The sequence below is a fragment of the Oncorhynchus masou genome, chromosome 29 (genome assembly GCF_036934945.1).
Source record: "Oncorhynchus masou masou isolate Uvic2021 chromosome 29, UVic_Omas_1.1, whole genome shotgun sequence".
Lineage (NCBI taxonomy): Eukaryota > Metazoa > Chordata > Actinopteri > Salmoniformes > Salmonidae > Oncorhynchus > Oncorhynchus masou.
Window position 1 is genome coordinate 94,191,803 of NC_088240.1, and position 12,500 is coordinate 94,204,302.

A 12,500-nucleotide genomic window follows, 5' to 3' on the forward strand; every position below is an offset into this window, starting at 1 on the left:
ACTTTAGACCAGAGCCCTATTCCCTATATAGTGCACTACTTTAGACCAGAGCACTATTCCCTATATAGTGCACTACTTTAGACCAGGGCCCTATTCCCTATATAGTGCACTACTTTAGACCAGGGCCCTATTCCCTATATAGTGCACTACTTTAGACCAGAGCCTATTCCCTATATAGTGCACTACTTTAGACCAGAGGCCTATTCCCTATATAGTGCACTACTTTAGACCAGAGCCTATTCCCTATATAGTGCACTACTTTAGACCAGAGGCCTATTCCCTATATAGTGCACTACTTTAGACCAGAGCACTATTCCCTATATAGTGCACTACTTTAGACCAGAACCCTATTCCCTATATAGTGCACTACTTCAGACCAGAGCCCTATTCCCTACATAGTGCACTACTTTAGACAAGAGCCCTATTCCCTATATAGTGCACTACTTTAGACCAGAGCCCTATTCCCTATATAGTATAGTAACAGACAACCTCTCCGCGTACCTCTGAGTTTGTAGGCCTCTCCAGTGGCAGAGTGGACCGTGAACATGTGCGGTAGTTCATCGCTGAGGGCCACAGAGGCCCCTGTGAGAGGCAGAGATCCCCGAGGCTTCTGATTCTTACTGTGCTCATTCACAAAGTACTGCAGCTGACCCATGTCCGGATCTAACACAAAATACCTGCAGGACGAGACAGAACACAAAGGAACCCCATTGGTACAAGACAATAACGCTTTACTCAGAAATGGAACAGAGTCTAAAATAGGGAGGAGGAGAGAGAGAGAGAGAAGGAGAGAGAGGGAGGGAGAAGAAGACGGAGAGAAAGAGAGATGTTGGGGACTGGGGGGAGAGAGAGAGAGAGAGAGAGAGAGAGAGAGGGGGGTGAGAGGGTGTGTGGGAGAGGGAGAGAGGGAGAGAAGGAGAGAGGGAGGGAGAAGAAGACGGAGAGAAAGAGAGATGTTTAGGGACGAATGGACCAGAGGGAGAGGACGGAAGGAGAGAGAGAGAGGGAGAGGGGGAGAGAAGGAGAGAGGGAGGGAGAAGAAGACGGAGAGAAAGAGAGATGTTGGGGACTGGGAGAGAGAGGGAGAGAGAAAGAGGGAGAGAGAGAGGGGGTGAGAGGGTGTGTGGGAGAGGGAGAGAGAGGGTGAGAAGGAGAGAGGGAGGGAGAAGAAGATGGAGAGAAAGAGAGATGTTGGGGACTGGGAGAGAGAGGGAGAGAGAGGGAGAGAGAGGGGGGGTGAGAGGGTGTGTGGGAGAGAGAGAGAGAGGGAGAGAAGGAGAGAGGGAGGGAGAAGAAGAAGGAGAGAAAGAGAGATGTTGGGGACTGGGAGAGAGAGAGAGAGAAAGAGGGAGAGAGAGAGGGGGTGAGAGGGTGTGTGGGAGAGGGAGAGAGAGGGAGAGAAGGAGAGAGGGAGGGAGAAGAAGACGGAGAGAAAGAGAGATGTTGGGGACTGGGAGAGAGAGAGAGAGAAAGAGGGAGAGAGAGAAAGAGAGAGAAAGAGAGAAAGAGAGAGAGAGGGGGTGAGAGAGACAGAGAGAGAGAGAGAGAGAGAGAAAGAGAGAGAGGGGGTGAGAGAGACAGAGAGAGAGAGGGGGTGAGAGAGACAGAGAGAGAGAGGGGGTGAGAGGGTGTGAGAGAGAGAGAGAGCGGATGAGAAGGAGAGAAGGAGGGAGAAGAAGACGGAGAGAAAGAGAGATGTTTAGGGATGAATGGACCAGAGGGAGAGGATGGAAGGAAAAACTGTACATTGCTATGATGAATAATTGAAATCAATGTTTTGACAAACATCCTGCTGCCTCCTCTCTGAATCTCTGAAGCCATTGTACAGCAGCAACCCCATGTGACTGGGAGAGAGAGAGAGAGAGAGAGAGAGAGGGAGAGAGAGGGGGGTGAGAGGGGGGTGGGAGAGAGAGAGAGAGAGAGGGGGGGTAAGAGAGGGAAAGAGAGAGAGAGAGGGGGGTGAGAGGGTGTGTGGGAGAGAGAGAGAGAGTTAGAGTTAGAGTTCGAGTTAGAGAGAGAGAGGGGGGGTGAGAGAGAGAAAGAGAGATAGAGAGAAAGAAAGAGAGAGGGGGGGTGAGAGGGTGTGTGAGAGAGAGAGAGAGAGAGCGAGAGAGAGAGAGAGAGAGAGAGAGACTCAGTGAGCATAGCCTTGCTATTGAGAAAGGCCGCCGTAGGCAGACATGGTTCTCAAGAGAAGACAGGCTATGTGCTCACTGCCCATAAAATGAGGTGGAAACTGAGCTGCACTTCCTAACCTCCTGCCCAATGTAGGGTGAGAGGATGAGAAAGGGGGAGAAAGGGTAGGAGAGAGAGAGAAAGAGAGGGAGAGAGGGGGTGAGAAGGTGAGAGAGAGAGAAAGAGAGAGTGGGGGGGTGAGAGGATGAGAAAGGGGGAGAAAGGGTAGGAGAGAGAGAGAGAGAGAGAGAGAGAGAGAGGGGGTGAGAAGGTGAGAGAGAGGTCAGATGGTATCTACATTACTGAAACATACCAGACATCTGGTCAGATGGTATCTACATTACTGAAACATACCAGATATCTGGTCAGATGGTATCTACATTACTGAAACATACCAGATATCTGGTCAGATGGTATCAAAATTACTGAAACACACCAGATATCTGGTCTGATGGTATCTACATTACTGAAACATACCAGATATCTGGTCAGATGGTATCTACATTACTGAAACATACCAGATATCTGGTCAGATGGTATCTACATTACTGAAACATACCAGATATCTGGTCAGATGGTATCTACATTACTGAGTTTTCCGGTTCCGGGTTGGAGCGAGCGGTCGCATCTACACTTCGGTCCGCAGGTAGTATAACTTTTCATTACATTTCATTATAGTACAACGGTTTGATTTGTCTAATCTTAGCAATTTCTTCTTAGCTAGCTACATAGCCGTCTTTGTATCAAAGATAATTGCATAATTATCGTATTTCGTCGTCCTAACGTATCTGCCCAGCAGCTAGCTAAGCAGCTAGCTAACATCCACTGTCCACCAGCACTGTAGAAACTATTACACTCAACTGAACGACTCGATTAGCGTAGTGTCAGCTAGCTACATAGTTGTCTTCGCTGTCTTCGTATCCAAGATAATTGTGTAGTTTAGAGTGTGTAGACAGAGTGATTATCTTAATTTACCGAGGTTAGCTAGCCAGCTATTTGTCGTCCTTAACGTAGGAGATGCTGCTAGCTAGCTAGCCAACAGCTAGCCAACCTCTACCGAATTGAACTTCAACTACCCGGTCAACATTCCGCGTCGCTCCACAGGTAGTATCACATTTTCATTTCACTTCATTACAGTACAACGGTTTGATTTGTTTGATCGTAGCTAGCCAGCTACATAGCCGTCTTTGTATCTAAGACAATTGTGTAGTCTAGAGCGATTTTCTAGGTTAGCTGGCCAGCTATTGTCGTTCTTTTAACGTAGCTAGCCAGCTAGCCCCCGAATAGCAGCACTGTAGAAACTATTACAGTACAACGGTTTGATTTGTTTGATCGTAGCTAGCTAGCTACATAGCCGTCTTTGTATCTAAGACAATTGTGTAGCCTAGAGCGATTTTCTAGGTTAGCTAGCCAGCTATTGTCGTTCTTTTAAGGTAACGTAACGCAATCAACCTGCTAGCTAGCCAGCTAGCCCCCGAATAGCAGCACTGTAGAAACTATTACACTCGACGGAACGACTTGATTAGTGTAGTGTCAACATCGCAGCCACTACCAGCTAGCCTACTCCAGCAGTACTGTATCATTTCAATCATTTTAGTCAATAAGAGTCTTGCTACGTAAGCTTAACTTTCTGAACATTCGTGACGAGTAGTCCACTTGTCATTCCAATCTCCTTTGCATTAGCGTAGCCTCTTCTGTAGCCTGTCAACTATGTGTCTATCTATCCCTGTTCTCTCCTCTCTGCACAGACCATACAAACGCTCCACACCGCGTGGCCGCGGCCACCCTAATCTGGTGGTCCCAGCGCGCACGACCCACGTGGAGTTCCAGGTCTCCGGTAGCCTCTGGAACTGCCGATCTGCGGCCAACAAGGCAGAGTTCATCTCAGCCTATGCCTCCCTCCAGTCCTCGACTTCTTGGCACTGACGGAAACATGGATCACCACAGATAACACTGCTACTCCTACTGCTCTCTCTTCGTCCGCCCACGTGTTCTCGCACACCCCGAGAGCTTCTGGTCAGCGGGGTGGTGGCACCGGGATCCTCATCTCTCCCAAGTGGTCATTCTCTCTCTCTCCCCTTAACCATCTGTCTATCGCCTCCTTTGAATTCCATGCTGTCACAGTTACCAGCCCTTTCAAGCTTAACATCCTTATCATTTATCGCCCTCCAGGTTCCTCGGAGAGTTCATCAATGAGCTTGATGCCTTGATAAGCTCCTTTCCTGAGGACGGCTCACCTCTCACAGTCCTGGGCGACTTTAACCTCCCCACGTCTACCTTTGACTCATTCCTCTCTGCCTCCTTCTTTCCACTCCTCTCCTCTTTTGACCTCACCCTCTCACCTTCCCCCCTACTCACAAGGCAGGCAATACGCTCGACCTCATCTTTACTAGATGCTGTTCTTCCACTAACCTCATTGCAACTCCCCTCCAAGTCTCCGACCACTACCTTGTATCCTTTTCCCTCTCGCTCTCATCCAACACTTCCCACACTGCCCCTACTCGGATGGTATCGCGCCGTCCCAACCTTCGCTCTCTCTCCCCCGCTACTCTCTCCTCTTCCATCCTATCATCTCTTCCCTCTGCTCATACCTTCTCCAACCTATCTCCTGATTCTGCCTCCTCAACCCTCCTCTCTTCCCTTTCTGCATCCTTTGACTCTCTATGTCCCCTATCCTCCAGGCCGGCTCGGTCCTCCCCTCCCGCTCCGTGGCTCGATGACTCATTGCGAGCTCACAGAACAGAGCTCCGGGCAGCCGAGCGGAAATGGAGGAAAACTCGCCTCCCTGCGGACCTGGCATCCTTTCACTCCCTCCTCTCTACATTTTCCTCCTCTGTCTCTGCTGCTAAAGCCACTTTCTACCACTCTAAATTCCAAGTATCTGCCTCTAACCCTAGGAAGCTCTTTGCCACCTTCTCCTCCCTCCTGAATCCTCCTCCCCCTCCCCCCCTCCTCCCTCTCTGCAGATGACTTCGTCAACCATTTCGAAAAGAAGGTCGACGACATCCGATCCTCGTTTGCTAAGTCAAACGACACTGCTGGTTCTGCTCACACTGCCCTACCCTGTGCTCTGACCTCTTTCTCCCCTCTCTCTCCAGATGAAATCTCGCTACTTGTGACGGCCGGCCGCCCAACAACCTGCCCGCTTGACCCTATCCCCTCCTCTCTTCTCCAGACCATCTCCGGAGACCTTCTCCCTTACCTCACCTCGCTCATCAACTCATCCCTGACCGCTGGCTACGTCCCTTCCGTCTTCAAGAGAGCGAGAGTTGCACCCCTTCTGAAAAAACCTACACTCGATCCCTCCGATGTCAACAACTACAGACCAGTATCCCTTCTTTCTTTTCTCTCCAAAACTCTTGAACGTGCCGTCCTTGGCCAGCTCTCCCGCTATCTCTCTCAGAATGACCTTCTTGATCCAAATCAGTCAGGTTTCAAGACTAGTCATTCAACTGAGACTGCTCTTCTCTGTATCACGGAGGCGCTCCGCACTGCTAAAGCTAACTCTCTCTCCTCTGCTCTCATCCTTCTAGACCTATCGGCTGCCTTCGATACTGTGAACCATCAGATCCTCCTCTCCACCCTCTCCGAGTTGGGCATCTCCGGCGCGGCCCACGCTTGGATTGCGTCCTACCTGACAGGTCGCTCCTACCAGGTGGCGTGGCGAGAATCTGTCTCCTCGCCACGCGCTCTCACCACTGGTGTCCCCCAGGGCTCTGTTCTAGGCCCTCTCCTATTCTCGCTATACACCAAGTCACTTGGCTCTGTCATAACCTCACATGGTCTCTCCTATCATTGCTATGCAGACGACACACAACTAATCTTCTCCTTTCCCCCTTCTGATGACCAGGTGGCGAATCGCATCTCTGCATGTCTGGCAGACATATCAGTGTGGATGACGGATCACCACCTGATGCTGAACCTCGGCAAGACGGAGCTGCTCTTCCTCCCGGGGAAGGACTGCCCGTTCCATGATCTCGCCATCACGGTTGACAACTCCATTGTGTCCTCCTCCCAGAGCGCTAAGAACCTTGGCGTGATCCTGGACAACACCCTGTCGTTCTCAACCAACATCATGGCGGTGGCCCGTTCCTGTAGGTTCATGCTCTACAACATCCGCAGAGTACGACCCTGCCTCACACAGGAAGCGGCGCAGGTCCTAATCCAGGCACTTGTCATCTCCCGTCTGGATTACTGCAACTCGCTGTTGGCTGGGCTCCCTGCCTGTGCCATTAAACCCCTACAACTCATCCAGAACGCCGCAGCCCGTCTGGTGTTCAACCTTCCCAAGTTCTCTCACGTCACCCCGCTCCTCCGCTCTCTCCACTGGCTTCCAGTTGAAGCTCGCATCCGCTACAAGACCATGGTGCTTGCCTACGGAGCTGTGAGGGGAACGGCACCGCAGTACCTCCAGGCTCTGATCAGGCCCTACACCCAAGCAAGGGCACTGCGTTCATCCACCTCTGGCCTGCTCGCCTCCCTACCACTGAGGAAGTACAGTTCCCGCTCAGCCCAGTCAAAACTGTTCGCTGCTCTGGCCCCCCAATGGTGGAACAAACTCCCTCACGACGCCAGGACAGCGGAGTCAATCACCACCTTCCGGAGACACCTGAAACCCCACCTCTTCAAGGAATACCTAGGATAGGATAAGTAATCCTTCTCACCCCCCCCCTTAATGATTTAGATGCACTATTGTAAAGTGGCTGTTCCACTGGATGTCAGAAGGTGAATTCACCAATTTGTAAGTCGCTCTGGATAAGAGCGTCTGCTAAATGACTTAAATGTAAATGTAATGTAAATGAAACATACCAGATATCTGGTCAGATGGTATCAACATTACTGAAACATACCAGATATCTGGTCAGATGGTATCTACATTACTGAAACATACCAGATATCTGGTCAGATAGTTTCTACATTAACATACTGAACAGACACCACATATACATTTTCATATTATTATGTTTTCATACTGGTCCCCCGCGGGAATGGAACCCATAACCCCGGTGTTGCACGCGCCACGCTCTCCCAACTGAGCCACATGGGACCATCATCACTGATATCCTGTTCATCTCTGAACCCAGGACCTCACTGACACAGCGAAGAGAGACCACGGAGAGACCTCTGGTTAGCATCAGCCTGGTAGACACAGTAACATACATGGACAGCGTGGAATACCTGACAAAGCCTTCTATAAGCGCTAAGAACCCGAGGGGGTGTGGTCTATGGCCAATATACCACGGCTAAGGGCTGCCCTTAGGCACGATGCAACGCGGAGTGCCTGGATACAGCCTTTGGCCATGGTATGTTGGCCATAGTCTAGTGGTTAAAGCGTTGGGCCAGTAACAGAAATGGTTACTGGATTGAATCCCTGAGCTGACAAGGTAAACATCTGTCTTTCTGCCCCTGAACAAGGAAATTGTAAATAAGAATTTGTTCTTTTAACTGACTTGCCTTGCTAAAACAAAATATGTTTTTAATAAATAAATCACAAAACGGGTTACCAACTTAATTAGAGCAGTAAAAATACATGTTTTGTCATACCCGTGGTCCACGGTCTGATATACCATGGCTGTCAGCCAATCAGCATTCAGGACTCGAACCACCCAGTTTTATAATGAAGTAAAAATATAGATCACATTTTCTCTTCAAAACATGTATTGAGGTATTCTCCTTTAGAAACATGACTTCTGCATTTAAAAGACATTGACGAAGCCTGAGAGTCTGCTTGATGAGACCCATTGAGGACAGTTACAACTACACCCAACTCGGAGCAGGTTCAATGCCAGTTTGTGATAAGGAATGTGGGCTAATTATAGCAGATGTATCTATGTATTATAAATGAGTGACACTACAAACATGTTGGGGTTTAGAGTACTGTCTCTCTCTGTCTCTCTCTCTGTGTCTGTCTCTCTCTCTGTCTGTCTCTCTCTGTCTCTCTCTGTCTACAGTGGGGAGAACAAGTATTTGATACACTGCAGATTTTGCAGGTTTTCCTACTTACAAAGCATGTAGAGGGTTGTAATGTTTATCATAGGTACACTTCAACTGTGAGAGACGGAATCTAAAACAAAAATCACATTGTATGATTTTTAAGTAATTCATTTGCATTTTATTAACGTATCATCATGGAGTAGAATCTACTGTTACATTAGGGTTATAACCATGTTAATGTATCATCATGGAGTAGTATCTACTGTTACATTAGAGTTATAACCATGTTAATGTATCATCATGGAGTAGTTACATTAGGGTTATAACCATGTTAATGTATCATCATGGAGTAGTTACATTAGGGTTATAACCATGTTAATGTATCATCATGGAGTAGTTACATTAGGGTTATAACCATGTTAATGTATCATCATGGAGTAGTTACATTAGGGTTATAACCATGTTAATGTATCGTCATGGAGTAGTTACATTAGGGTTATAACCATGTTAATGTATCGTCATGGAGTAGTTAAATTAGGGTTATAACCATGTTAATGTATCATCATGGAGTAGTTACATTAGGGTTATAACCATGTTAATGTATCGTCATGGAGTAGTTACATTAGGGTTATAACCATGTTAATGTATCATCATGGAGTAGTTACATTAGGGTTATAACCATGTTAATGTATCGTCATGGAGTAGTTACATTAGGGTTATAACCATGTTAATGTATCATCATGGAGTAGTTACATTAGGGTTATAACCATGTTAATGTATCATCATGGAGTAGTATCTACTGTTACATTAGGGTTATAACCATGTTAATGTATCATCATGGAGTAGTTACATTAGGGTTATAACCATGTTAATGTATCATCATGGAGTAGTTACATTAGGGTTATAACCATGTTAATGTATCATCATGGAGTAGTTACATTAGGGTTATAACCATGTTAATGTATCATCATGGAGTAGTTACATTAGGGTTATAACCATGTTAATGTATCATCATGGAGTAGTATCTACTGTTACATTAGGGTTATAACCATGTTAATGTATCGTCATGGAGTAGTTACATTAGGGTTATAACCATGTTAATGTATCATCATGGAGTAGTTACATTAGGGTTATAACCATGTTAACGTATCATCATGGAGTAGTTACATTAGGGTTATAACCATGTTAATGTATCATCATGGAGTAGTATCTACTGTTACATTAGGGTTATAACCATGTTAATGTATCATCATGGAGTAGTTACATTAGGGTTATAACCATGTTAATGTATCATCATGGAGTAGTTACATTAGGGTTATAACCATGTTAATGTATCATCATGGAGTAGTTACATTAGGGTTATAACCATGTTAATGTATCATCATGGAGTAGTTACATTAGGGTTATAACCATGTTAATGTATCATCATGGAGTAGTTACATTAGGGTTATAACCATGTTAATGTATCATCATGGAGTAGTTACATTAGGGTTATAACCATGTTAATGTATCATCATGGAGTAGTTACATTAGGGTTATAACCATGTTAATGTATCATCATGGAGTAGTATCTACTGTTACATTAGGGTTATAACCATGTTAATGTATCATCATGGAGTAGTTACATTAGGGTTATAACCATGTTAATGTATCATCATGGAGTAGTATCTACTGTTACATTAGGGTTATAACCATGTTAATGTATCATCATGGAGTAGTATCAACTGTTACATTAGGGTTATAACCATGTTAATGTATCATCATGGAGTAGTTACATTAGGGTTATAACCATGTTAATGTATCGTCATGGAGTAGTATCTACTGTGTGGGGAGAGAGAGAGAAAGGCAGAGAGAGAGAGAGAGAAAGGCAGAGAGAGAGAGAGAGAGAGAGAGAGAGAGAGAGAGAGAGAGAGAGAGAGAGTGAGAGAGAGAGAGATAGAGAGAAAGGCAGAGAGAAAGAGAGAGAGAGAGAGAGACAGAGAGAGAGAGAGAAAGGCAGAGAGAGAGAGAGAGAGAGAGAGAGAGAGAGAGAGACAGAGAGAGAGACAGAGAGAAAGACAGAGAGAGAGGGAGAGAGAGAGAGAGAGAGAGAGAGAGAGCGAGAGCGAAAAATTGTTTTAAGGGAGACAGTTCATTCTGAACTAATGTATCCTGTCATGTGCCAAAACCACTCTCACGTCAGAGTCTGACAGACCGAGGCAGATGCACCTCCACTGGGTTTGGCTACAGGGAGCTCTACATCTCACATCCCTTCTGCTTGGCACACAACTAGAGTGGCCCAGTACAGAGGGCGCTACGGCAGACTTGTCGAAGTACAATGCAAGTACAAGTACAAAGAGGAAGAAGAGGTGGAGGAGGAAGAGGTGGTCTGCTCTGGAGGACCTGCTGCTCATCCCATCAACTCCAGATGACCAGATTCTGATTTGTGTGGTGTTGTCGGAGTAAGAGTGTGTATCAGGAGGAAGAGGAAGAGGAGGAGGAGGAAGAGTGTGTATCAGGAGGAAGAGGAGGAGGAGGAGGAGGAGTAAGAGTGTGTATCAGGAGGGGGAGGAAGAGGAGGAGGAGGAGGAGGAGGAGGAGGAAGAGTGTGTATCAGTAGGAGGAAGAGGAGGAGGAGGAAGAGTGTGTATCAGTAGGAGGAGGAAGAGGAGGAGGAGGAAGAGTGTGTATCTGGAGGAGGAGGAAGAGGAGGAGGAGTGAGAGTGTGTATCAGTAGGAGGAGGAGGAGGAGTAAGAGTGTGTATCAGTAGGAGGAGGAAGAGGAGGAGGAGTAAGAGTGTGTATCAGTAGGAGGAGGAGGAGGAGGAGGAAGAGTGTGTATCAGTAGGAGGAGGAGGAGGAGGAGTAAGAGTGTGTATCAGGAGGAGGAGGAAGAGGAGGAGGAGTGAGAGTGTGTATCAGTAGGAGGAGGAGGAGGAGTAAGAGTGTGTATCAGGAGGAGGAGGAAGAGGAGGAGGAGGAAGAGGGGGAGGAGGAGTGTGTATCAGGAGGAGGAGGAAGAGGAGGAGGAGGAAGAGGAGGAGGAGTAAGAGTGTGTATCAGGAGGAGGAGGAGTGAGAGTGTGTATCAGGAGGAGGAAGAGGAGGAGGAGGAGGAAGGGTGTGTATCAGTAGGAGGAGGAAGAGGAGGAGGAGGAAGAGTGTGTATCAGGAGGAGGAGGAGGAGGAGTGTGTATCAGGAGGAGGAAGAGGAGGAGGAGGAAGAGTGTGTATCAGGAGGAGGAAGAGGAGGAGGAGGAAGAGTGTGTATCAGGAGGAGGAAGAGGAGGAGGAGGAAGAGTGTGTATCAGGAGGAGGAGGAGGAGGAGTGTGTATCAGGAGGAGGAGGAGGAGGAGGAAGTGTGTGTATCAGGAGGAGGAGGAAGAGGAGGAGTCAGAGTGTGTATCAGGAGGAGGAGGAGGAGTCAGAGTGTGTATCAGGAGGAGGAGGAAGAGGAAGAGTGTGTATCAGGAGGAGGAGGAGTGAGAGTGTGTATCAGGAGGAGGAAGAGGAGGAGGAGGAGGAAGAATGTGTATCAGTAGGAGGAGGAAGAGGAGGAGGAGGAAGAGTGTGTATCAGGAGGAGGAGGGGGAGGAGTGTGTATCAGGAGGAGGACGAGGAGGAGGAGGAGGAAGAGTGTGTATCAGGAGGAGGAAGAGGAGGAGGAGGAAGAGTGTGTATCAGGAGGAGGAAGAGGAGGAGGAGGAAGAGTGTGTATCAGGAGGAGGAGGAGGAGGAGTGTGTATCAGGAGGAGGAGGTGGAGGAGGAGGAAGAGTGTGTATCAGGAGGAGGAGGAAGAGGAGGAGTCAGAGTGTGTATCAGGAGGAGGAGGAGGAGTCAGAGTGTGTATCAGGAGGAGGAGGAAGAGGAGGAGGAAGAGTGTGTATCAGGAGGAGGAGGAGGAGGAGGAAGACTGTGTATCAGGAGGAGGAAGAGGAGGAGGAGTGTATCAGGAGGAGGAGGAAGAGGAGTGTGTATCAGGAGGATGAGGAAGAGGAGTGTGTATCAGGAGGAGGAAGAGGAGGAGGAGGAAGAGTGTATCAGGAGGAGGAGGAGGAGGAGGAGTGTATCAGGAGGAGGAGGAAGAGGAGTGTGTATCAGGAGGATGAGGAAGAGGAGTGTGTATCAGGAGGAGGAAGAGGAGGAGGAGGAAGAGTGTGTATCAGGAGGAGGAAGAGGAGGAGGAGGAAGAGTGTGTATCAGGAGGAGGAAGAGGAGGAGGAGGAAGAGTGTGTATCAGGAGGAGGAGGAGGAGGAGGAAGAGTGTGTATCAGGAGGAGGAAGAGGAGGAGTAGTCAGAGTGTGTATCAGGAGGAGGAGGAAGAGGAGGAAGAGGAAGAGTGTGTATCAGAAATCCATATAAATGATCAAAACACGAATAAAGAAAAACATATGTTGCAAGACTTGTTGT

The 12,500-nt window shown here is 47.8% G+C and overlaps 1 protein-coding gene across 1 annotated transcript in view; it reads right to left on the reverse strand.

The window, feature by feature from the left end:
- LOC135521006 (oxysterol-binding protein-related protein 10-like) overlaps positions 1–12,500 on the reverse strand; it is a 146,852-nt gene that overhangs the window by 128,255 nt on the left and 6,097 nt on the right. Inside the window, exon 2 of the mRNA XM_064946913.1 lies at positions 502–677. Coding sequence (XP_064802985.1) covers positions 502–677 — 176 coding nt within the window. The remainder of the gene's footprint in view (positions 1–501; positions 678–12,500) is intronic.